The 20,412-nt window shown below is 42.3% G+C and overlaps 1 protein-coding gene across 2 annotated transcripts in view; it reads right to left on the bottom strand.

Annotated features, from left to right (window-relative positions):
* lclat1 (lysocardiolipin acyltransferase 1) overlaps positions 1 to 20,412 on the bottom strand; it is a 93,883-nt gene that overhangs the window by 53,561 nt on the left and 19,910 nt on the right. For both annotated transcript variants that reach the window (XM_012962792.2, NM_001142045.1), the window contains 2 exon segments: positions 16,206 to 16,404; positions 4,853 to 4,999 (listed from right to left, as the gene is read on the bottom strand). In XM_012962792.2, the coding sequence (XP_012818246.1) occupies positions 4,853 to 4,999; positions 16,206 to 16,404 (346 nt within the window).

The following is a 20,412-nucleotide window of genomic DNA, read 5'->3' as shown; positions in this document are numbered from 1 at the left end:
TTTTTTTTTATTTATGTGACGTATAAAATCCACTCACCTCAAAATAACTCGCCTTTAAATAGATAAGTGGCCAGGCATTAAGGGATTTGGGCGGGTTCGGTAGTATTCACGCTGCTGGAATGCCAGGAAAAGCTTTTATTTTAGGAAACAGTCAGATCTCACTAAGAACTCGGCACAGGGATGAGACACGCGGGCCTAGAACAGAGCAAGGTCACTAGCAAACGGCAGGGGCAACAAGGCTGGGGGCTCAGGCTATCACGGCCCTGCTTTTGGGTTTGTTTTGTGCCGTGCCCCCTTTGTCCTGCCCCTCAGCTCACAGTGTGGATTAGCAAATCCAGCATCGGACTGGGCCGCCGGGGTACCGGGAAAAAACCCGGTGGGCCCCGGCGGCCCCAATCCGATCCCCCCCAGGGCGCTCCCGCGATCTCCTTCCACGTAAGTTTCTTTTAGGAGAACTCAGGGGAGGGGGTCTGAGGGTGTTGGGGGTCTCTGTGGGGTGTAAGGGGGGGTGAAGGCTTCGGGGGCTATTGGGGGGTGCAGGGGCCCTGAGGTAGAAGCCGCCGTGGGCCCTGTACCCCCCAGTCCGACCCTGAGCAAATCAACTGCCCCCTTGGACTGATTCCTAAAAATTGTGAATGGCACTAAGTTTGCCCAGGTGCAGTAGCCCATAGCAACCAATCAACAGGTAGCATTTAATGGTCACCTGTTTAAAAGTAAACATGTAATTGGTTGCCATGGGTTACTGCTGCTGGGCAAACTTAGTGCCTTTTATTATATATGAGGGTTAAGGCTGCCATACACGTGCCGATTCTAGCTGCCGATATCGTTTCCTTAGACCAATTCGGCAGCTAAATGGCCCGTGTATAGGCACTAAAGATGGCCCTGCCCGACCGTTATCTGGGCTGAAATCGGGCAGATATCGATTGGACAGGTTTAAAAATCAGTCAGATCGGGGTCCTCATCGGCTCGTTGATGCAGTCCCTGAACCGGCGGACGCCTATACCAGCAGTTCTAATTCAATCATTTGGCCCCAGGGCAAAACGACCAAATTAGCCCGATATTAACCACCCGTAGGTGGTGATATCGGGAGAAGATCCGCTCGTTTGGTGACCTCGCCAGTGTGTATGGGCACCTTTAGTTGTGTAACCAACCAATCAGCTGTTCGGTTTGATAATCAAAACTATAGATACTCCATGGAGCTGCCCAATCCCATGTATGAAAGCAGAGGGCGGTGTAATGGTGGCCATACACGCGAGGTCGGCAAATGAGCGGATCTTTTCCCGATATGCCCACCTAATGGTGGCCAATTTGATTTAATAACTCAATTACAATGGAGGGCATAGGCACTGTCGGACAAGGACACATCAATCAGCTGATGCGATCCCCAATCTGATGAAAATCAAACCTGCCCGATCGAGATCTGGCCAATATTAGGGCAACTATCAGTCCGGTAGGCCCTTTGGGGGTACCTATACACAGGTAGATAGGCTGCTGAATGAGTCTGAAGGACCTGTATGGGCACCTTTAGTCTTCTAGTGCCGTGTCTGTCCAACTGGGCAGTATCAGGCTAAATTAAAGTTTATCATAGTCTGAATTTTATATAAAAATCCTGGGGTGCTATACATAGCCCCAAATCTCATGCTAAATGTTGCACAGACTGAAATATGTCCTGAAAGATTCCTTATTATTTATGGCACGTCATTAGGTGAGCCGGTGCTTATTATAGCGAGGGATTGGAAATCTCATAAGTCCTATTTATAGGCTGTGTTTGTATTAGTCTATCTTTAGCGCTAATTGCTGCCTTCGCTCTAATATTTTTCCACTCGTTATTATCTAAATCAGGAATCTCACGCTGTCACTCTCGGGAATGCATCTGACTAACAGGGCTGTAGGGCCGGGCATCTGAATACTAAGCATTTGTTATTTACACTATAGGGGTTTAAGTACCCCCCAGCATCTCATTCCCAAACCAAGGGGTTAATATGAAGTTGCCATTGCTGCTATAACTGCCCCTACCCTTCTGGGAAGGTTCCCACTAGATGGTGGGACAGTGTTGCTGGGAGTTGCTCCCATTCAGCCACAAGGGCATTAGTGAGGTTTTAGTGATGTAAAAATACAACATTCATGCGGAGAGAAAAGTTCTTCCTTTGAGGATAAATGTGAAACGTGAAAATGATAGATTTCAGTGAATGTTTAAAAAAATAACACAAGGCATATTTCCTTTGAGAGACAAACAAGCTTGAAATATGGTTTATTATTGATCTTTCTGCATTGTAATCACTGTGATAAACAGTACTCGGTTACCTCCCCGCAGTGGTACTCTCCTTCCCAAACTCCCCAAGCCCCTCTCTGCCATATGAACCCTATTGGGTGAATCCTCCCCAAGCCCCTCTCTGCCATATGAACCTATTGGGTGAATCCTCCCCAAGCCCCTCTCTGCCATATGAACCTATTGGGTGAATCCTCCCCAAGCCCCTCTCTGCCATATGAACCTATTGGGTGAATCCTCCCCAAGCCCCTCTCTGCCATATGAACCTATTGGGTGAATCCTCCCCAAACCCCTCTCTGCCATATGAACCTATTGGGTGAACACCCCCCAAGCCCCTCTCTGCCATATGAACTATTGGGTGAACACTCCCCAAGCACCGGAAGACCTGTGCCTCTGAAGAAGCCCCCAGTAGCCCCCCATCTTCCTTTCGTCAGATTCACATTAGGTTCTCTGAGCTGGTCTATATATCGATAACCTCATTTAATGCCTAATAACTTCCCACGCCCCCTAAGCTTCTCAGCAGCCGCCCAGAGCCCACTGAGCACGTGCAGTGCCACTGACACACAAAAGACGGCCTAACAAGATCCAAAATGGGGGGCATCTGGGGGCAACTGTGAAGGCCTGGATCATTACTGTTATAGGGCTGCTACAGTAAGGTCAGGATATAAAACACAGTATTTCTTTTTAGGGTTTAACTCTCCTTTAAAGGGGATATAAACCCAAAAATGAAATGTTGCACAATGATGGATAATGGATAGATAATAGAGAAGCCACTTATAACTGAATTTTCTTTCATATTATATTTGCGGTTACATCCCTGTTAATACGCTTGGAACTAATCGCAGGTACAAGGAATGCTGGTTGGACCCCGTTCCCATCACATATTTTCCGCCTCCCACCCCTTTCTCCCTCAATGAGCAGCGATAGAGTTTAGTTGTCACACAAACGCTCTGACTCTCGCTGGATAAGGGAACAAAGCTGGCAGAGTCAATAAGACCGCTGTCTGCCTGCCCGTGCTTGGAATGTAATAACATTAATAACTTTCGGCATGTTGTGCCCTGGAAAATGTTACGAACGGTCTTTCTTTAGCAAAAATCCACCGACGTCACTACAAATATGCAATTCCAATACTAAGAACATAGTGCGGATCTTGTTATATAAGCATATAAAAGAAAAATATGTTTATATCAGATATATGTAGTTATGCATATGGGTAGGGGGTGCCATAGTGTTTCCCTTAGATAGTACAGTATGGGGGTACAGCTTATTGTGTGCCCAGAACATTCCTTCTCTGTATATTTGTACTTATACATATGGGTAGGAGGTGCCATAGTGTTTCCCTTAGACAGTACAGTATGGGGGTACAGCTTATTGTGTGCCCAGAACATTCCTTCTCTGTATATTTGTACTTATACATATGGGTAGGAGGTGCCATAGTGTTTCCCTTAGACAGTACAGTATGGGGGTACAGCTTATTGTGTGCCCAGAACATTCCTTCTCTGTATATTTGTATTTATACATATGGGTAGGGGGTGCCATAGTGTTTCCCTTAGACAGTACAGTATGGGGGTACAGCTTATTGTGTGCCCAGAACATTCCCTCTCTGTATATTTGTATTTATACATATGGGAGGGAGGTGCCATAGTGTTTCCCTTAGACAGTACAGTATGGGGGTACAGCTTATTGTGTGCCCAGAACATTCCCTCTCTGTATATTTGTATTTATACATATGGGTAGGGGGTGCCATAGTGTTTCCCTTAGACAGTACAGTATGGGGGTACAGCTTATTGTGTGCCCAGAACATTCCTTCTCTGTATATTTTTATTTATACATATGGGTAGGGGGGCCATAGTGTTTCCCTTAGACAGTACAGTATGGGGGTACAGCTTATTGTGTGCCCAGAACATTCCCTCTCTGTATATTTGTATTTATACATATGGGTAGGGGGTGCCATAGTGTTTCCCTTAGACAGTACAGTATGGGGGTACAGCTTATTGTGTGCCCAGAACATTCCTTCTCTGTATATTTGTATTTATACATATGGGTAGGGGGTGCCATAGTGTTTCCCTTAGACAGTACAGTATGGGGGTACAGCTTATTGTGTGCCCAGAACATTCCTTCTCTGTATATTTGTATTTATACATATGGGTAGGGGGTGCCATAGTGTTTCCCTTAGACAGTACAGTATGGGGGTACAGCTTATTGTGTGCCCAGAACATTCCCTCTCTGTAAATTTGTATTTATACATATGGGTAGGGGGTGCCATAGTGTTTCCCTTAGACAGTACAGTATGGGGGTACAGCTTATTGTGTGCCCAGAACATTCCTTCTCTGTATATTTGTATTTATACATATGGGTAGGGGGTGCCATAGTGTTTCCCTTAGACAGTACAGTATGGGGGTACAGCTTATTGTGTGCCCAGAACATTCCTTCTCTGTATATTTGTATTTATACATATGGGTAGGAGGTGCCATAGTGTTTCCCTTAGACAGTACAGTATGGGGGTACAGCTTATTGTGTGCCCAGAACATTCCTTCTCTGTATATTTGTATTTATACATATGGGTAGGAGGTGCCTACTCACCTGTCAGGTCAGTCCCTTCAGGGAATATGAGAAGCTGAAGATGCTCCTTTATATCACAGAAATAATCCAGCATGGCTTCAAAGTGATTCTTATCGTCTTCCCATTTTCTGTGGATAAAAATGAAGGCAGCGACCTGCATGGCCCAGCCTAGGGGGGAAGAAATGATTATTGAGATTAGCACAGACAAAGAGCGGAGTCTAGCTTTGCAACATTATGTTTAAAGGGACACTGCCATGATATTTATGGGGCACTTTTTATATTTAAATGACACTGTTACACAGCAAGTAATTCCCTCTGCCATTTAACCTTTTATTCTTGTACCAACAAATGTATTTGTAGCTGTAATATTGGTGTGTAGGCGCCATCTCAGTGCCTTGTGCCTGAGTCTGAACTTTCAGCCAGCGCTACACATTAGAACTGCTTTCAGCTAACCTATTGTTTCTCCTACTCCCATGTAACTGGAGGAGTCCCAAGCCGGACTTGGATTTCTTACTATTGAGTGCTATTCTGATACCTACTGGGAGCTGCTATCTTGCTCCCTTCCCATTGTTCTGCTGATCGGCTGCTGGGGGTGAGGGGGCGGGGATATCACCAACTTGCAGCGCAGCAGTAAAGTGTGCCTGAGTCTGAGCTTTCAGCCAGCGCTACACATTAGAACTGCTTTCAGCTAACCTATTGTTTCTCCTACTCCCAACTCATCCTGCAGTTCAGGATAGCAAAGAGTGCTCTATAATAGACTCAGAGCTACTGGGGAGCAATGAGTACTCCACAATGTACCCAGAGGTATTGGGGAGAAATAAGTACTCCAGAATGTACCCAGAGCTATTGGGGAGCAAGGAGTACTCCAGAATGTATCCAGAGCTATTGGGGAGCAAGGAGTACTCCAGAATGTATCCAGAGCTATTGGGGAGCAAGGAGTACTCCAGAATGTACCCAGAGCTATTGGGGAGCAAGGAGTACTCCAGAATGTACCCAGAGCTATTGGGGAGCAAGGAGTACTCCAGAATGTACCCAGAGCTATTGGGGAGCAAGGAGTACTACAGAATGTATCCAGAGCTATTGGGGAGCAAGGAGTACTACAAAATGTATCCAGAGCTATTGGGGAGCAAGGAGTACTCCAGAATGTATCCAGAGCTATTGGGGAGCAAGGAGTACTCCAGAATGTACCCAGAGCTATTGGGGAGCAAGGAGTACTCCAGAATGTATCCAGAGCTATTGGGGAGCAAGGAGTACTACAGAATGTACCCAGAGCTATTGGGGAGCAAGGAGTACTACAGAATGTACCCAGAGCTATTGGGGAGCAAGGAGTACTACAGAATGTATCCAGAGCTATTGGGGAGCAAGGAGTACTCCAGAATGTATCCAGAGCTATTGGGGAGCAAGGAGTACTAAAGAATGTATCCAGAGCTATTGGGGAGCAAGTACTCCAGAATGTATCCAGAGCTATTGGGGAGCAAGGAGTACTCCAGAATGTATCCAGAGCTATTGGGGAGCAAGGAGTACTAAAGAATGTATCCAGAGCTATTGGGGAGCAAGTACTCCAGAATGTATCCAGAGCTATTGGGGAGCAAGGAGTACTCCAGAATGTACCCAGAGCTATTGGGGAGCAAGGAGTACTCCAGAATGTTTCCAGAGCTATTGGGGAGCAAGGAGTACTCCAGAATGTATCCAGAGCTATTGGGGAGCAAGGAGTACTAAAGAATGTATCCAGAGCTATTGGGGAGCAAGTACTCCAGAATGTATCCAGAGCTATTGGGGAGCAAGGAGTAATCCAGAATGTATCCAGAGCTATTGGGGAGCAAGGAGTACTCCAGAATGTATCCAGAGCTATTGGGGAGCAAGGAGTACTCCAGAATGTACCCAGAGCTATTGGGGAGCAATGAGTACTCCAGAATGTATCCAGAGCTATTGGGGAGCTATGAGTACTCCAGAATGTATCCAGAGCTATTGGGGAGCAAGGAGTACTCCAGAATGTACCCAGAGCTATTGGGGAGCTATGAGTACTCCAGAATGTATCCAGAGCTATTGGGGAGCAAGGAGTACTCCAGAATGTATCCAGAGCTATTGGGGAGCTGTGAGTACTCCAGAATGTATCCAGAGCTATTGGGGAGCAAGGAGTACTCCAGAATGTACCCAGAGCTATTGGGGAGCTATGAGTACTCCAGAATGTAGCCAGAGCTGCTGGGGAGCAAGGAGTACTCCAGAATGTACCCAGAGGTATTGGGGAGCAAGGAGTACTCCAGAATGTATCCAGAGGAATTGGGGAGCTATGAGTACTCCTGAATGTACCCAGATGTTTGGGGAGCAGATGTATCTTTCTATCTTCTGAATGTGGCAAATAAGCCAGGTGCAATAGGGCCAGGCTCCTAGACACGCCCACTGCGCCAGAGCAGATGAGTATACAGAAGGGTAATTACCCAGACTCATTTCCGGATCAGATTCTTCTATCAACTCTTCCCCTCCTGTATCAGTTATTGGTTGCTTTATATGTTACTCTGTATGTCCAATGTATGAAACCCACTTATTGTACAGCGCTGCGGGATATGTTGGCGCTTTTTAAATAAATGTTAATAATAATAAATGACGCACATTGATTAAAGCCATTACACACTGATGGGTTCGTTCCAAACATGGCGGTACCATACGCTCGCAGGAGCAGCGCCGCTATATATCAGGGTCACCTTCAGCCCCAGTTTGTGAGATTATGATTACAGGAACGCGCTTTCCAATTACTATAAAGGCTTCAGCCTTACTCGCGCCGGGATGGGCTCCCCTTCTGCTGCCCTTATGTATATGGCGGCCGGAGGATTGTTCCTTCCCACGGCGCCGATACTGATTTGATGGGAGTGTCGGATCTGAATTACACCAGCTGAAGGTGGCTGCTTGATAGGCTTTATTATATACAATTATATGGGTGTTATTTTCCTTTTCTTTCTACTTTTTTGTTCTGTTACATTGTGTGTAGCAACACACATTCCTGTGCCTTAATTAGGGCTCTGCCTGTGCTGCCATAGTTTTATGGTATCTCTCTGTACAGGCTATGAGCAAACTTAGGGGGCTGTTCCTGCTGAATTGTGCTTAGTACTGGGGAATCCCTATGTGCCATAGTTTTATGGTATCTCTCTGTACAGGCTATGAGCAAACTTAGGGGGCTGTTCCTGCTGAATTGTGCTTAGTACTGGGTAATCCCTATGCGCCATAGTTTTATGGTATCTCTCTGTACAGGCTATGAGCAAACTTAGGGGGCTGTTCCTGCTGAATTGTGCTTAGTACAGGGGAATCCCTATGCGCCATAGTTTTATGGTATCTCTCTGTACAGGCTATGAGCAAACTTAGGGGGCTGTTCCTGCTGAATTGTGCTTAGTACAGGGTAATCTCTATGCTGCCATAGTTTTATGGTATCTCTCTGTACAGGCTATGAGCAAACTTAGGGGGCTGTTCCTGCTGAATTGTGCTTAGTACAGGGGAATCCCTATGTGCCATAGTTTTATGGTATCTCTCTGTACAGGCTATGAGCAAACTTAGGGGGCTGTTCCTGCTGAATTGTGTTTAGTACAGGGGAATCCCTATGTGCCATAGTTTTATGGTATCTCTCTGTACAGGCTATGAGCAAACTTAGGGGGCTGTTCCTGCTGAATTGTGTTTAGTACAGGGGAATCCCTATGTGCCATAGTTTTATGGTATCTCTCTGTACAGGCTATGAGCAAACTTAGGGGGCTGTTCCTGCTGAATTGTGCTTAGTACAGGGGAATCCCTATGTGCCATAGTTTTATGGTATCTCTCTGTACAGGCTATGAGCAAACTTAGGGGGCTGTTCCTGCTGAATTGTGCTTAGTACAGGGGAATCCCTATGTGCCATAGTTTTATGGTATCTCTCTGTACAGGCTATGAGCAAACTTAGGGGGCTGTTCCTGCTGAATTGTGCTTAGTACAGGGGAATCCCTATGTGCCATAGTTTTATGGTATCTCTCTGTACAGGCTATGAGCAAACTTAGGGGGCTGTTCCTGCTGAATTGTGTTTAGTACAGGGGAATCCCTGTACAGGCCAGTCCAGCTACAGCAAATCAATAATATAAAGAGGAAACATGGAAAAATGTGATTGATGCTCATTTAGATCAGAAGGGAAACATGGATGTGATTTCCATGGCAACTGTCTAAAATACAATGAAAGGATCCATGCAAAGGTCGTCGCATCAGAGAAACAGCCTATAGACACGCATCATTTTAGTCTATATTCAATTACTGTTCTATGAATGAAAACGCAGTGATGGATCCAGAAAGGTGCAAATTACACATCTATCATATTTCATATCCTCGTGGCAGCTGTATAGCAAAAGGCTGGGGGGCTTCTGTGCTATTCACTTATGGGCTTAAAGGGAAACTACACCCCCAGAATGAATATGTAACCATCAGTCAGTTAATATCATATTAAGTGGCCTATTAAAGAATCTCCCCAAACTGGTATATATATATCAGTAAATATTGCCCTTTTACATCCTTTCCCTCCCTCAGAGATCAGCTGACAGGAAGTGATGCAGCTCTAACTGTAACAGGAAGTAGTGTGGGAGCACAAGGCAGAACTCTGCCCATTCATTGGCTGATGGGGCCTAGCATGTATGTGTGCCTTGGCTTGTTTGTGTGCACTGTGACTCCTATGATCCCAGGGGGCGGCCCTTAGTACTTAAAATGGCAGTTTCCTATTTAGGATTACCCAATGGCACATACTGCTAAATAAGTATATTTATATGAAAAGGGTTTATTTAGATGAAGCAGGGTTTTACATATGAGCTGTTTATGCAGTATATTTGTATAGAGACCGACATTGTTTGGGGGTCAAAGTGACCCACCCCTTTAAGCAAAGGCCCGTTGTTAAGGTGCCAAAGTGCATTCCAATCGCAGCCCCTTCCTCCCAACACTAATAACTTCGCCTGCGAGGGATAAACATCTCTGTATTTATAGAACACTTCCAGCACCACGGATAAAAGTGATCTAACGAGAAGGCAATTTCTCTTCACTTTAAGCATTGTGTATCCTCTCTGGTTCTACTCACTCCCCGCTCCCCCCACCCTGAGAGCGAACGCGCCATTCCGAGAGGAAACGACTGAATGCAATGTCATTTATCAAAGAGAATGTTGTGTATGGTATAGAGGTATGGGACCCGTTATCTAGAATTCCGTTCCTAGTTCCAGGAAGGCCTTCTCCCATAGACTCCATTTAAATCAAATCATTAAAATTTTTACAAATGATTCCTTTATCTCTGTAATAATAAAACAGTACCTGTACTTGATCCCAACTAAGATATAATTACCCCTTATTGGGGGCAGAACAGCCCTATTGGGTTTATTTAATGGTTAAATGATTCCCTTTTCTTTGTAATAATAAAACAGTACCTGTACTTGATCCCAACTAAGATATAATTACCCCTTATTGGGGCAGAACAGCCCTATTGGGTTTATTTAATGGTTAAATGATTCCCTTTTCTCTGTAATAATAAAACAGTACCTGTACTTGATCCCAACTAAGATATAATTACCCCTTATTGGGGGCAGAAAAGCCCTATTGGGTTTATTAATTGGTTAAATGATTCCCTTTTCTCTGTAATAATAAAACAGTACCTGTACTTGATCCCAACTAAGATATAATTACCCCTTATTGGGGGCAGAAAAGCCCTATTGGGTTTATTTAATGGTTAAATGATTCCCTTTTCTCTGTAATAATAAAACAGTACCTGTACTTGATCCCAACTAAGATATAATTACCCCTTATTGGGGCAGAACAGCCCTATTGGGTTTATTTAATGGTTAAATGATTCCCTTTTCTCTGTAATAATAAAACAGTACCTGTACTTGATCCCAACTAAGATATAATTACCCCTTATTGGGGGCAGAACAGCCCTATTGGGTTTATTTAATGGTTAAATGATTCCCTTTTCTTTGTAATAATAAAACAGTACCTGTACTTGATCCCAACTAAGATATAATTACCCCTTATTGGGGCAGAACAGCCCTATTGGGTTTATTTAATGGTTAAATGATTCCCTTTTCTCTGTAATAATAAAACAGTACCTGTACTTGATCCCAACTAAGATATAATTACCCCTTATTGGGGGCAGAAAAGCCCTATTGGGTTTATTAATTGGTTAAATGATTCCCTTTTCTCTGTAATAATAAAACAGTACCTGTACTTGATCCCAACTAAGATATAATTACCCCTTATTGGGGGCAGAAAAGCCCTATTGGGTTTATTTAATGGTTAAATGATTCCCTTTTCTCTGTAATAATAAAACAGTACCTGTACTTGATCCCAACTAAGATATAATTACCCCTTATTGGGGCAGAACAGCCCTATTGGGTTTATTTAATGGTTAAATGATTCCCTTTTCTCTGTAATAATAAAACAGTACCTGTACTTGATCCCAACTAAGATATAATTACCCCTTATTGGGGGCAGAACAATCCAATTGGGTTTATTTAATGGTTAAATGATTCCCTTTTCTCTGTAATAATAAAACAGTACCTGTACTTGATCCCAACTAAGATATAATTACCCCTTATTGGGGCAGAACAGCCCAATTGGGTTTATTTAATGGTTAAATGATTCCCTTTTCTCTCTAATAATAATAAAACAGTACCTGTACTTGATCCCAACTAGGTCCCCATCCCATTCCCATCAGTCCCTGCCCCAGTGAGCTTACAATCTAAGGCCCCTATCACATTCCCATCAGTCCCTGCCCCAGTGAGCTTACAATCTAAGGTCCCTATCACATTCCCATCAGTCCCTGCCCCAGTGGAGCTTACAATCTAAGGTCCTTATCACATTCCCATCAGTCCCTGCCCCAGTGAGCTTACAATCTAAGGTGCCTATCCCATTCCCATCAGCCCCTGCCCCAGTGAGCTTATAATCTAAGGTACCTATCACATTCCCATCAGCCCCTGCCCCAGTGGAGTTTACAATCTAAGGTCCCTATCACATTCCTATCAGTCCCTATGCCAGTGAGCTTACAATCTAAACCACGGAATGTTAAATATCAGATCTAATGCTGTTTATAGAAATAAGAAATGCTCTAGAATTCTGAGCAGGTCCTTCTTGACAAATGATTCCTCACAACTCGTTTGGAGGGGAATGAAATAGTCCCAGGCTGCTGAGCCGCGCGCAGAACCCCATTGTCGGCTGCGATGCATTCTTTGCCTGTTGAATAAGCGTCTGGCTCACGTGCCGCGCGCCCCGAGCTCACAGCCAGAGCCGAGTACATTTCTGACAGCTATTTCGGGCTGGAATGCGGATTGTAAGCACTAACCCCCCTCTAGAATTTTTCCACTTGTAAAATAATGTTGAATCTCTGTGTATATACACAAAAAAAATGAAACAGACACACAACTATTATGGGAAAATGTAGCTGCGGAGAGATTTAACAAGCTTTTAGCCGGGCAGGGGGCGAGCCCTGCATTCCTCGCACTGGGCAACTATTTTAAATGTGTCACTTAATATCGAGTGATGACAGATTGGGATCAGCGCCGGCTGCCGCATTGTTTAACTCAGAGAAAAATTAATTATCGCTTTTTTTTTTTACCCAGCTATTTATAAATGGCAAAAGCTGTATTTTATATACATCACTTACTGTACCAGACCAGAGGTTCAGCAGCAGCATTATATACTTTATAGTGTTATAGTGTATATATACTGTATAGTGGGCCCGTTATAGTGTATATATACTGTATAGTGGGCCCGTTATAGTGTATATATACTGTATAGTGGGCCCGTTATAGTGTATATACTGTATAGTGGGCCCGTTATAGTGTATATATACTGTATAGTGGGCCCGTTATAGTGTATATATACTGTATAGTGGGCCCGTTATAGTGTATATATACTGTATAGTGGGCCCGTTATAGTGTATATATACTGTATAGCGGGCCCGTTATAGTGTATATATACTGTATAGTGGGCCCGTTATAGTGTATATATACTGTATAGCGGGCCCGTTATAGTGTATATATACTGTATAGCGGGCCCGTTATAGTGTATATATACTGTATAGCGGGCCCGTTATAGTGTATACATACTGTATAGCGGGCCCGTTATAGTGTATATAGACTGTATAGTGGGCCCGTTATAGTGTATATATACTGTATAGTGGGCCCGTTATAGTGTATATATACTGTATAGCGGGCCCGTTATAGTGTATATAGACTGTATAGCGGGCCCGTTATAGTGTATATATACTGTATAGCGGGCCCGTTATAGTGTATATATACTGTATAGCGGGCCCGTTATAGTGTATATAGACTGTATAGCGGGCCCGTTATAGTGTATATATACTGTATAGCGGGCCCGTTATAGTGTGTATATACTGTATAGTGGGCCCGTTATAGTGTGTATATACTGTATAGCGGGCCCGTTATAGTGTGTATATACTGTATAGCGGGCCCGTTATAGTGTGTATATACTGTATAGCGGGCCCGTTATAGTGTGTATATACTGTATAGCGGGCCCGTTATAGTGTGTATATACTGTATAGCGGGCCCGTTATAGTGTGTATATACTGTATAGCGGGCCCGTTATAGTGTATATATACTGTATAGTGGGCCCGTTATAGTGTATATATACTGTATAGTGGGCCCGTTATAGTGTATATATACTGTATAGTGGGCCCGTTATAGTGTATATATACTGTATAGTGGGCCCGTTATAGTGTATATATACTGTATAGTGGGCCCGTTATAGTGTATATATACTGTATAGTGGGCCCGTTATAGTGTATATATACTGTATAGTGGGCCCGTTATAGTGTATATATACTGTATAGTGGGCCCGTTATAGTGTATATATACTGTATAGTGGGCCCGTTATAGTGTATATATACTGTATAGTGGGCCCGTTATAGTGTGTATATACTGTATAGTGGGCCCGTTATAGTGTATATATACTGTATAGTGGGCCCGTTATAGTGTATATATACTGTATAGTGGGCCCGTTATAGTGTATATATACTGTATAGTGGGCCCGTTATAGTGTATATACTGTATAGTGGGCCCGTTATAGTGTGTATATACTGTATAGTGGGCCCGTTATAGTGTATATATACTGTATAGTGGGCCCGTTATAGTGTATATATACTGTATAGTGGGCCCGTTATAGTGTATATATACTGTATAGTGGGCCCGTTATAGTGTATATATACTGTATAGTGGGCCCGTTATAGTGTATATATACTGTATAGTGGGCCCGTTATAGTGTATATATACTGTATAGTGGGCCCGTTATAGTGTATATATACTGTATAGTGGGCCCGTTATAGTGTATATACTGTATAGTGGGCCCGTTATAGTGTGTATATACTGTATAGTGGGCCCGTTATAGTGTATATATACTGTATAGTGGGCCCGTTATAGTGTATATATACTGTATAGTGGGCCCGTTATAGTGTATATATACAGTATAGTGGGCCCGTTATAGTGTATATATACTGTATAGTGGGCCCGTTATAGTGTATATATACTGTATAGTGGGCCTGTTATAGTGTATATATACAGTATAGTGGGCCCGTTATAGTGTATATATAGCAGTACAACTAACCAACCCCATACTACTCTATACATGTGTCTGGTCTGTACAGACTAAAGCAGCATCACTTAAGTCTCACTGACCCTCAATAAAAGGCAATATCGCTGCAGTTCCTTTAGCAGCTCTAAAGACAGAGAGCCGGGTACAGGGCAGGGAACATAACAAGGTTCCGTAAGTGAGACTGCTAGGGCCCCGGCTCCCAATGAGACACATTTGGCTCACATGTTCCATGCCGGCGCTGTTCTGACCTGCTGCCACTCCCCGGGGTATTGGCGCACACAGGCTCCGGCACATTCTCTGCTTAATGTCCACTGAAACATTCCCTTTGGTATATGTGTGTTTGTTATTTATTTGTTTTTGTTGTTTTCCTTTGAATGCATAATATTGGCCTATTCTTAGCGACTTCCATAGTGGTTTTCTTCATTTTATGTTTTATTATCCCGTATAATATATGAGTGATACTCAGAGTTCCCTGTATAACTCAGCCTGCAGCCTTGTGCCTTTATATGGGCACAGAACCCCTCAGTGACTGCTAATATCCTTATCATTTACAGTAGGGGGTACATTATCCCTTATAATATATGAGTGATACTCAGAGTTCCCTGTATAACTCAGCCTGCAGCCTTGTGCCTTTATATGGGGGGCACAGAACCCCTCAGTGACTGCTAATATCCTTATCATTTACAGTAGGGGGTACATTATCCCTTATAATACATGAGTGATACTCAGAGTTCCCTGTATAACTCAGCCTGCAGCCTTGTGCCTTTATATGGGGGGCACAGAACCCCTCAGTGACTGCTAATATCCTTATCATTTACAGTAGGGGGTACATTATCCCTTATAATACATGAGTGATACTCAGAGTTCCCTGTATAACTCAGCCTGCAGCCTTGTGCCTTTATATGGGCACAGAACCCCTCAGTGACTGCTAATATCCTTATCATTTACAGTAGGGGGTACATTATCCCTTATAATACATGAGTGATACTCAGAGTTCCCTGTATAACTCAGCCTGCAGCCTTGTGCCTTTATATGGGGGGCACAGAACCCCTCAGTGACTGCTAATATCCTTATCATGTACAGTAGGGGGTTATTATCCCTTATAATACATGAGTGATACTCAGAGTTCCCTGTATAACTCAGCCTGCAGCCTTGTGCCTTTATATGGGCACAGAACCCCTCAGTGACTGCTAATATCCTTATCATTTACAGTAGGGGGTACATTATCCCTTATAATACATGAGTGATACTCAGAGTTCCCTGTATAACTCAGCCTGCAGCCTTGTGCCTTTATATGGGGGGCACAGAACCCCTCAGTGACTGCTAATATCCTTATCATTTACAGTAGGGGGTACAGTATCCCTTATAATACATGAGTGATACTCAGAGTTCCCTGTATAACTCAGCCTGCAGCCTTGTGCCTTTATATGGGGGGCACAGAACCCCTCAGTGACTGCTAATATCCTTATCATTTACAGTAGGGGGTACATTATCCCTTATAATACATGAGTGATACTCAGAGTTCCCTGTATAACTCAGCCTGCAGCCTTGTGCCTTTATATGGGGGGCACAGAACCCCTCAGTGACTGCTAATATCCTTATCATTTACAGTAGGGGGTACAGTATCCCTTATAATACATGAGTGATACTCAGAGTTCCCTGTATAACTTAGCCTGCAGCCTTGTGCCTTTATATGGGCACAGAACCCCTCAGTGACTGCTAATATCCTTATCATTTACAGCAGGGGGTACATTATCCCTTATAATACATACAGACTATGGGAACGTACCAAATCCTGGGACGGCTTTCAGACTGGATTTGAGGCAGATTTTTTCGAGCCTGAGGTAGCTGTAGCGCAACAAGCAATTCCACAAAAACATCCAGTCCAGCCGAGTGCGATGGTTCATAATGATCACGCTCCTTTCTCCGGGGATAAATCCATCGCCAGTGATCACCACTTTCGCTCCGAAAACCAACTCCAGTAAAGCCTAATAACATGGGGATTTATGGGAGAGAAGAGGGAATAACAGTCAAGGAAGACGACATATCCAAACATGTTCAAGCACTTCTTGTGCTTGAAAAGTGCTTGAAAAGTGCTTGAAAAGTGCTTTTCTGAGACAATTTTCAATTGGTCTTCATTTTTTATTATTGGTAGTTTTTTCATCGCTTTACTTTTTGTTTCGCAGCTCTCCAGTTTGGAAATTCAACAGTTTTCGGGTTGCTAGGGTTCAATTTACCCTAGTAAACAGGGAGTGGTTTGAGTGACTGATATATGAATAGTGTTGGGGCTGAATAGAAAGATAAGGAATAAAAAGTAACAGTAACAATAAAACTGGAGCCTCACAGAGCAATAGGGTTTGGCTGCCGGGGTCAGTGACCCCCATTTGAAAGCCAGAAAGAGGCAGAAGAAGAAGGCAAATAATTCAAAAACTATAAGATCAAAAATGAAGACCAATTGAAAAGTTGCTTAGAACTGGCCATTCTATAACATAACAACTTAAAGATGAACCTCCCCTTTAAAGTAATAAAAGAAAATTCCTCCATGACGGCCAATGAGATCACTTTTTACATCAACGCTGTTTATTGCATTTTATTGATAATAATAGGGATGCACCGAATCCCGGATTCAGTTTGGGATTCGGCTGAATCCCGCCATTTCTGCGGTCCCGGCCAAACCGATTTCGAATACTTATAAGCATAAAAATTTCCCCGCGGATGACGATTTTTAACCCCTTCCGATCCAAATCAGCGTATGTTAATTAGGATTCAGATTCAGTTCGGAATTTGGCTGAATACCGCTGGGTGGGTTCGGAGGTTCGGCCAAACCCAAAAAAGTGGGTTCGGTGCATCCCTAATCAATAATGATCATATCCCCCCTCTGCTGCATCTGAGACTAAGAAGGATCTTCCAGGAAAGTGAAGGGATATCTGCCATTGACTTCTACATGATCTTGGCAAGTTTTAGCTAGCGAATTATTGGATTTTAGCCCTTTTGACACAGTCAATCTCTAAAAACTCCAGGCTTTATTTGTTCTGTTTTATTTTTTAAATCTAAATTGGAAAATTGAAAAATTAAAATTGAAAAATCCGGTGGTTCATAAATGGCCCCCATAGTTTCAACCATCAACATTTTACTGTCAAAATACCATGTTTTGGGGAGGATTGGTCTTTGCATGTGAAGCTATCAATTCCCTCTTTTCAATCTTTGCCTAAATTGCTACTTTACAACATTTGTTATGAAAATGTATAGGTTCTAAGATTTGAAATGATTTATTTTTCCTTATTATCTAAGAGACAAACTGTGTGACTGTTCTGACTGTTCTATTTGTACTGTACTATTTTAGTAAAGGAATGTTGGTGATTAGGCAGAGATATGACATGCTTGTTAAAACGGTCATGCATGGGGGGAAAAAAAGTTGTTTTTTGTCTGAGGTGCAATCACACTGTTTGGCTGTGCAGTTACATGTGATGAGCTGGCAGTTTTGGAGTTTTTTTTGCGGACATTACTTTTACTAGATATAGTCTGGCACTACAGGTTGCTCTAGGTGTCAGCACTGCTTCAACAACCCCATCCAGTAACCTGCAGAAAAACACATTTACTATGACCCCAGACAACAAGTGAATTCAGCACTAGATACGGGGGGGACCCCAGATATACTTAAACATGAAGAGTATGCAGAGTATAATTGATATAACTATATAATATACACTTTGGTCAGTTCCCTATGGGATCAAACTGTAAATTATATCCTTATAAACGGTGCTTAGTGATGTCATCAGTTATAATCGGAGCTTAGTGATGTCATTTCTGTCACATGGCTAAAACTTGTATATTATAGTAAAAAAAAAAAAGTACCCCCTGTTGTAATATATGAGGATATTAGAAGTCCCCTCGGAGTTCCATGACCTGTATTTTATACAGGTCATGGAACTCCTCGGGGGCTTATAATATCCCTATAATTTACAATAGGGGGTACTTTATTCACTATATATTATAAGGAACTCCTCGGGGGCTTATAATATCCCTATATGTTACAATAGAGGGCACTTTATTCACTATATATTATAAGGAACTCCTCGGGGGCTTATAATATCCCTATATGTTACAATAGGGGGCACTTTATTCTCTATATATTATAAGGAACTCCTCGGGGGCTTATAATATCCCTATATGTTACAATAGGGGGTACTTTATTCACTATATATTATAAGGAACCCCTCGGGGACTTATAATATCCTTATATGTTACAATAGGGGGTACTTTATTCACTATATATTATAAGGAACTCCTCGGGGGCTTATAATATCCCTATAATTTACAATAGGGGGTACTTTATTCACTATATATTATAAGGAACTCCTCGGGGGCTTATAATATCCCTATAATTTACAATAGGGGGTACTTTATTCACTATATATTATAAGGAACTCCTCAGGGACTTATAATATCCCTATATGTTACAATAGGGGGTACTTTATTCACTATATATTATAAGGAACCCCTCGGGGGCTTATAATATCCCTATATGTTACAATAGGGGGTACTTTATTCACTATATATTATAAGGAACTCCTCGGGGGCTTATAATATCCCTATATGTTACAATAGGGTGCACTTTATTCACTATATATTATAAGGAACTTTTTTTTTGTTTTTTTGTTTTGTTTGTCTATGTAAAGTTGGGAGGAACACGGGTCAAAAAAATTTCATTACAGTAATGATGCTTCATTGTTATTTGTATATGACAATAAACTTGAAACTTCAGGGACTTATAATATCCCTATAATTTACAATAGGGGGTACTTTATTCACTATATATTATAAGGAACTCCTCGGGGGCTTATAATATCCCTATATGTTACAATAGGGGGCACTTTATTCTCTATATATTATAAGGAACTCCTCGGGGGCTTATAATATCCCTATATGTTACAATAGGGGGCACTTTATTCACTATATATTATAAGGAACTCCTCGGGGGCTTATAATATCCCTATATGTTACAATAGGGGGTACTTTATTCACTATATATTATAAGGAACCCCTCGGGGGCTTATAATATCCCTATATGTTACAATAGGGTGCACTTTATTCACTATATATTATAAGGAACTTTTTTTTTGTTTTTTTGTTTTGTTTGTCTATGTAAAGTTGGGAGGAACACGGGTCAAAAAAATTTCATTACAGTAATGATGCTTCATTGTTATTTGTATATGACAATAAACTTGAAACTTCAGGGACTTATAATATCCCTATAATTTACAATAGGGGGCACTTTATTCACTATATATTATAAGGAACTCCTCGGGGGCTTATAATATCCCTATATGTTACAATAGGGGGCACTTTATTCTCTATATATTATAAGGAACTCCTCGGGGGCTTATAATATCCCTATATGTTACAATAGGGGGCACTTTATTCACTATATATTATAAGGAACTCCTCGGGGGCTTATAATATCCCTATATGTTACAATAGGGGGTACTTTATTCACTATATATTATAAGGAACTCCTCGGGGGCTTATAATATCCCTATATGTTACAATAGGGGGTACTTTATTCACTATATATTATAAGGAACCCCTCAGGGACTTATAATATCCTTATATGTTACAATAGGGGGTACTTTATTCACTATATATTATAAGGAACTCCTCGGGGGCTTATAATATCCCTATACTTTACAATAGGGGGTACTTTATTCACTATATATTATAAGGAACTCCTCGGGGGCTTATAATATCCCTATATATTACAATAGGGGGCACTTTATTCACTATATATTATAAGGAACTCCTCGGGGACTTATAATATCCCTATATGTTACAATAGGGGGCACTTTATTCACTATATATTATAAGGAACTCCTCGGGGGCTTAGAATATCCCTATATGTTACAATAGGGGGTACTTTATTCACTATATATTATGAGGAACTCCTCGGGGACTTATAATATCCCTATATGTTACAATAGGGGGTACTTTATTCGTTA

The sequence above is a fragment of the Xenopus tropicalis genome, chromosome 5, assembly GCF_000004195.4.
Source record: "Xenopus tropicalis strain Nigerian chromosome 5, UCB_Xtro_10.0, whole genome shotgun sequence".
Classification (NCBI taxonomy): Eukaryota; Metazoa; Chordata; class Amphibia; order Anura; family Pipidae; genus Xenopus; species Xenopus tropicalis.
Note: the sequence above shows the minus strand (reverse complement) of the source record. Positions and strands in the feature narration are given on the sequence as shown.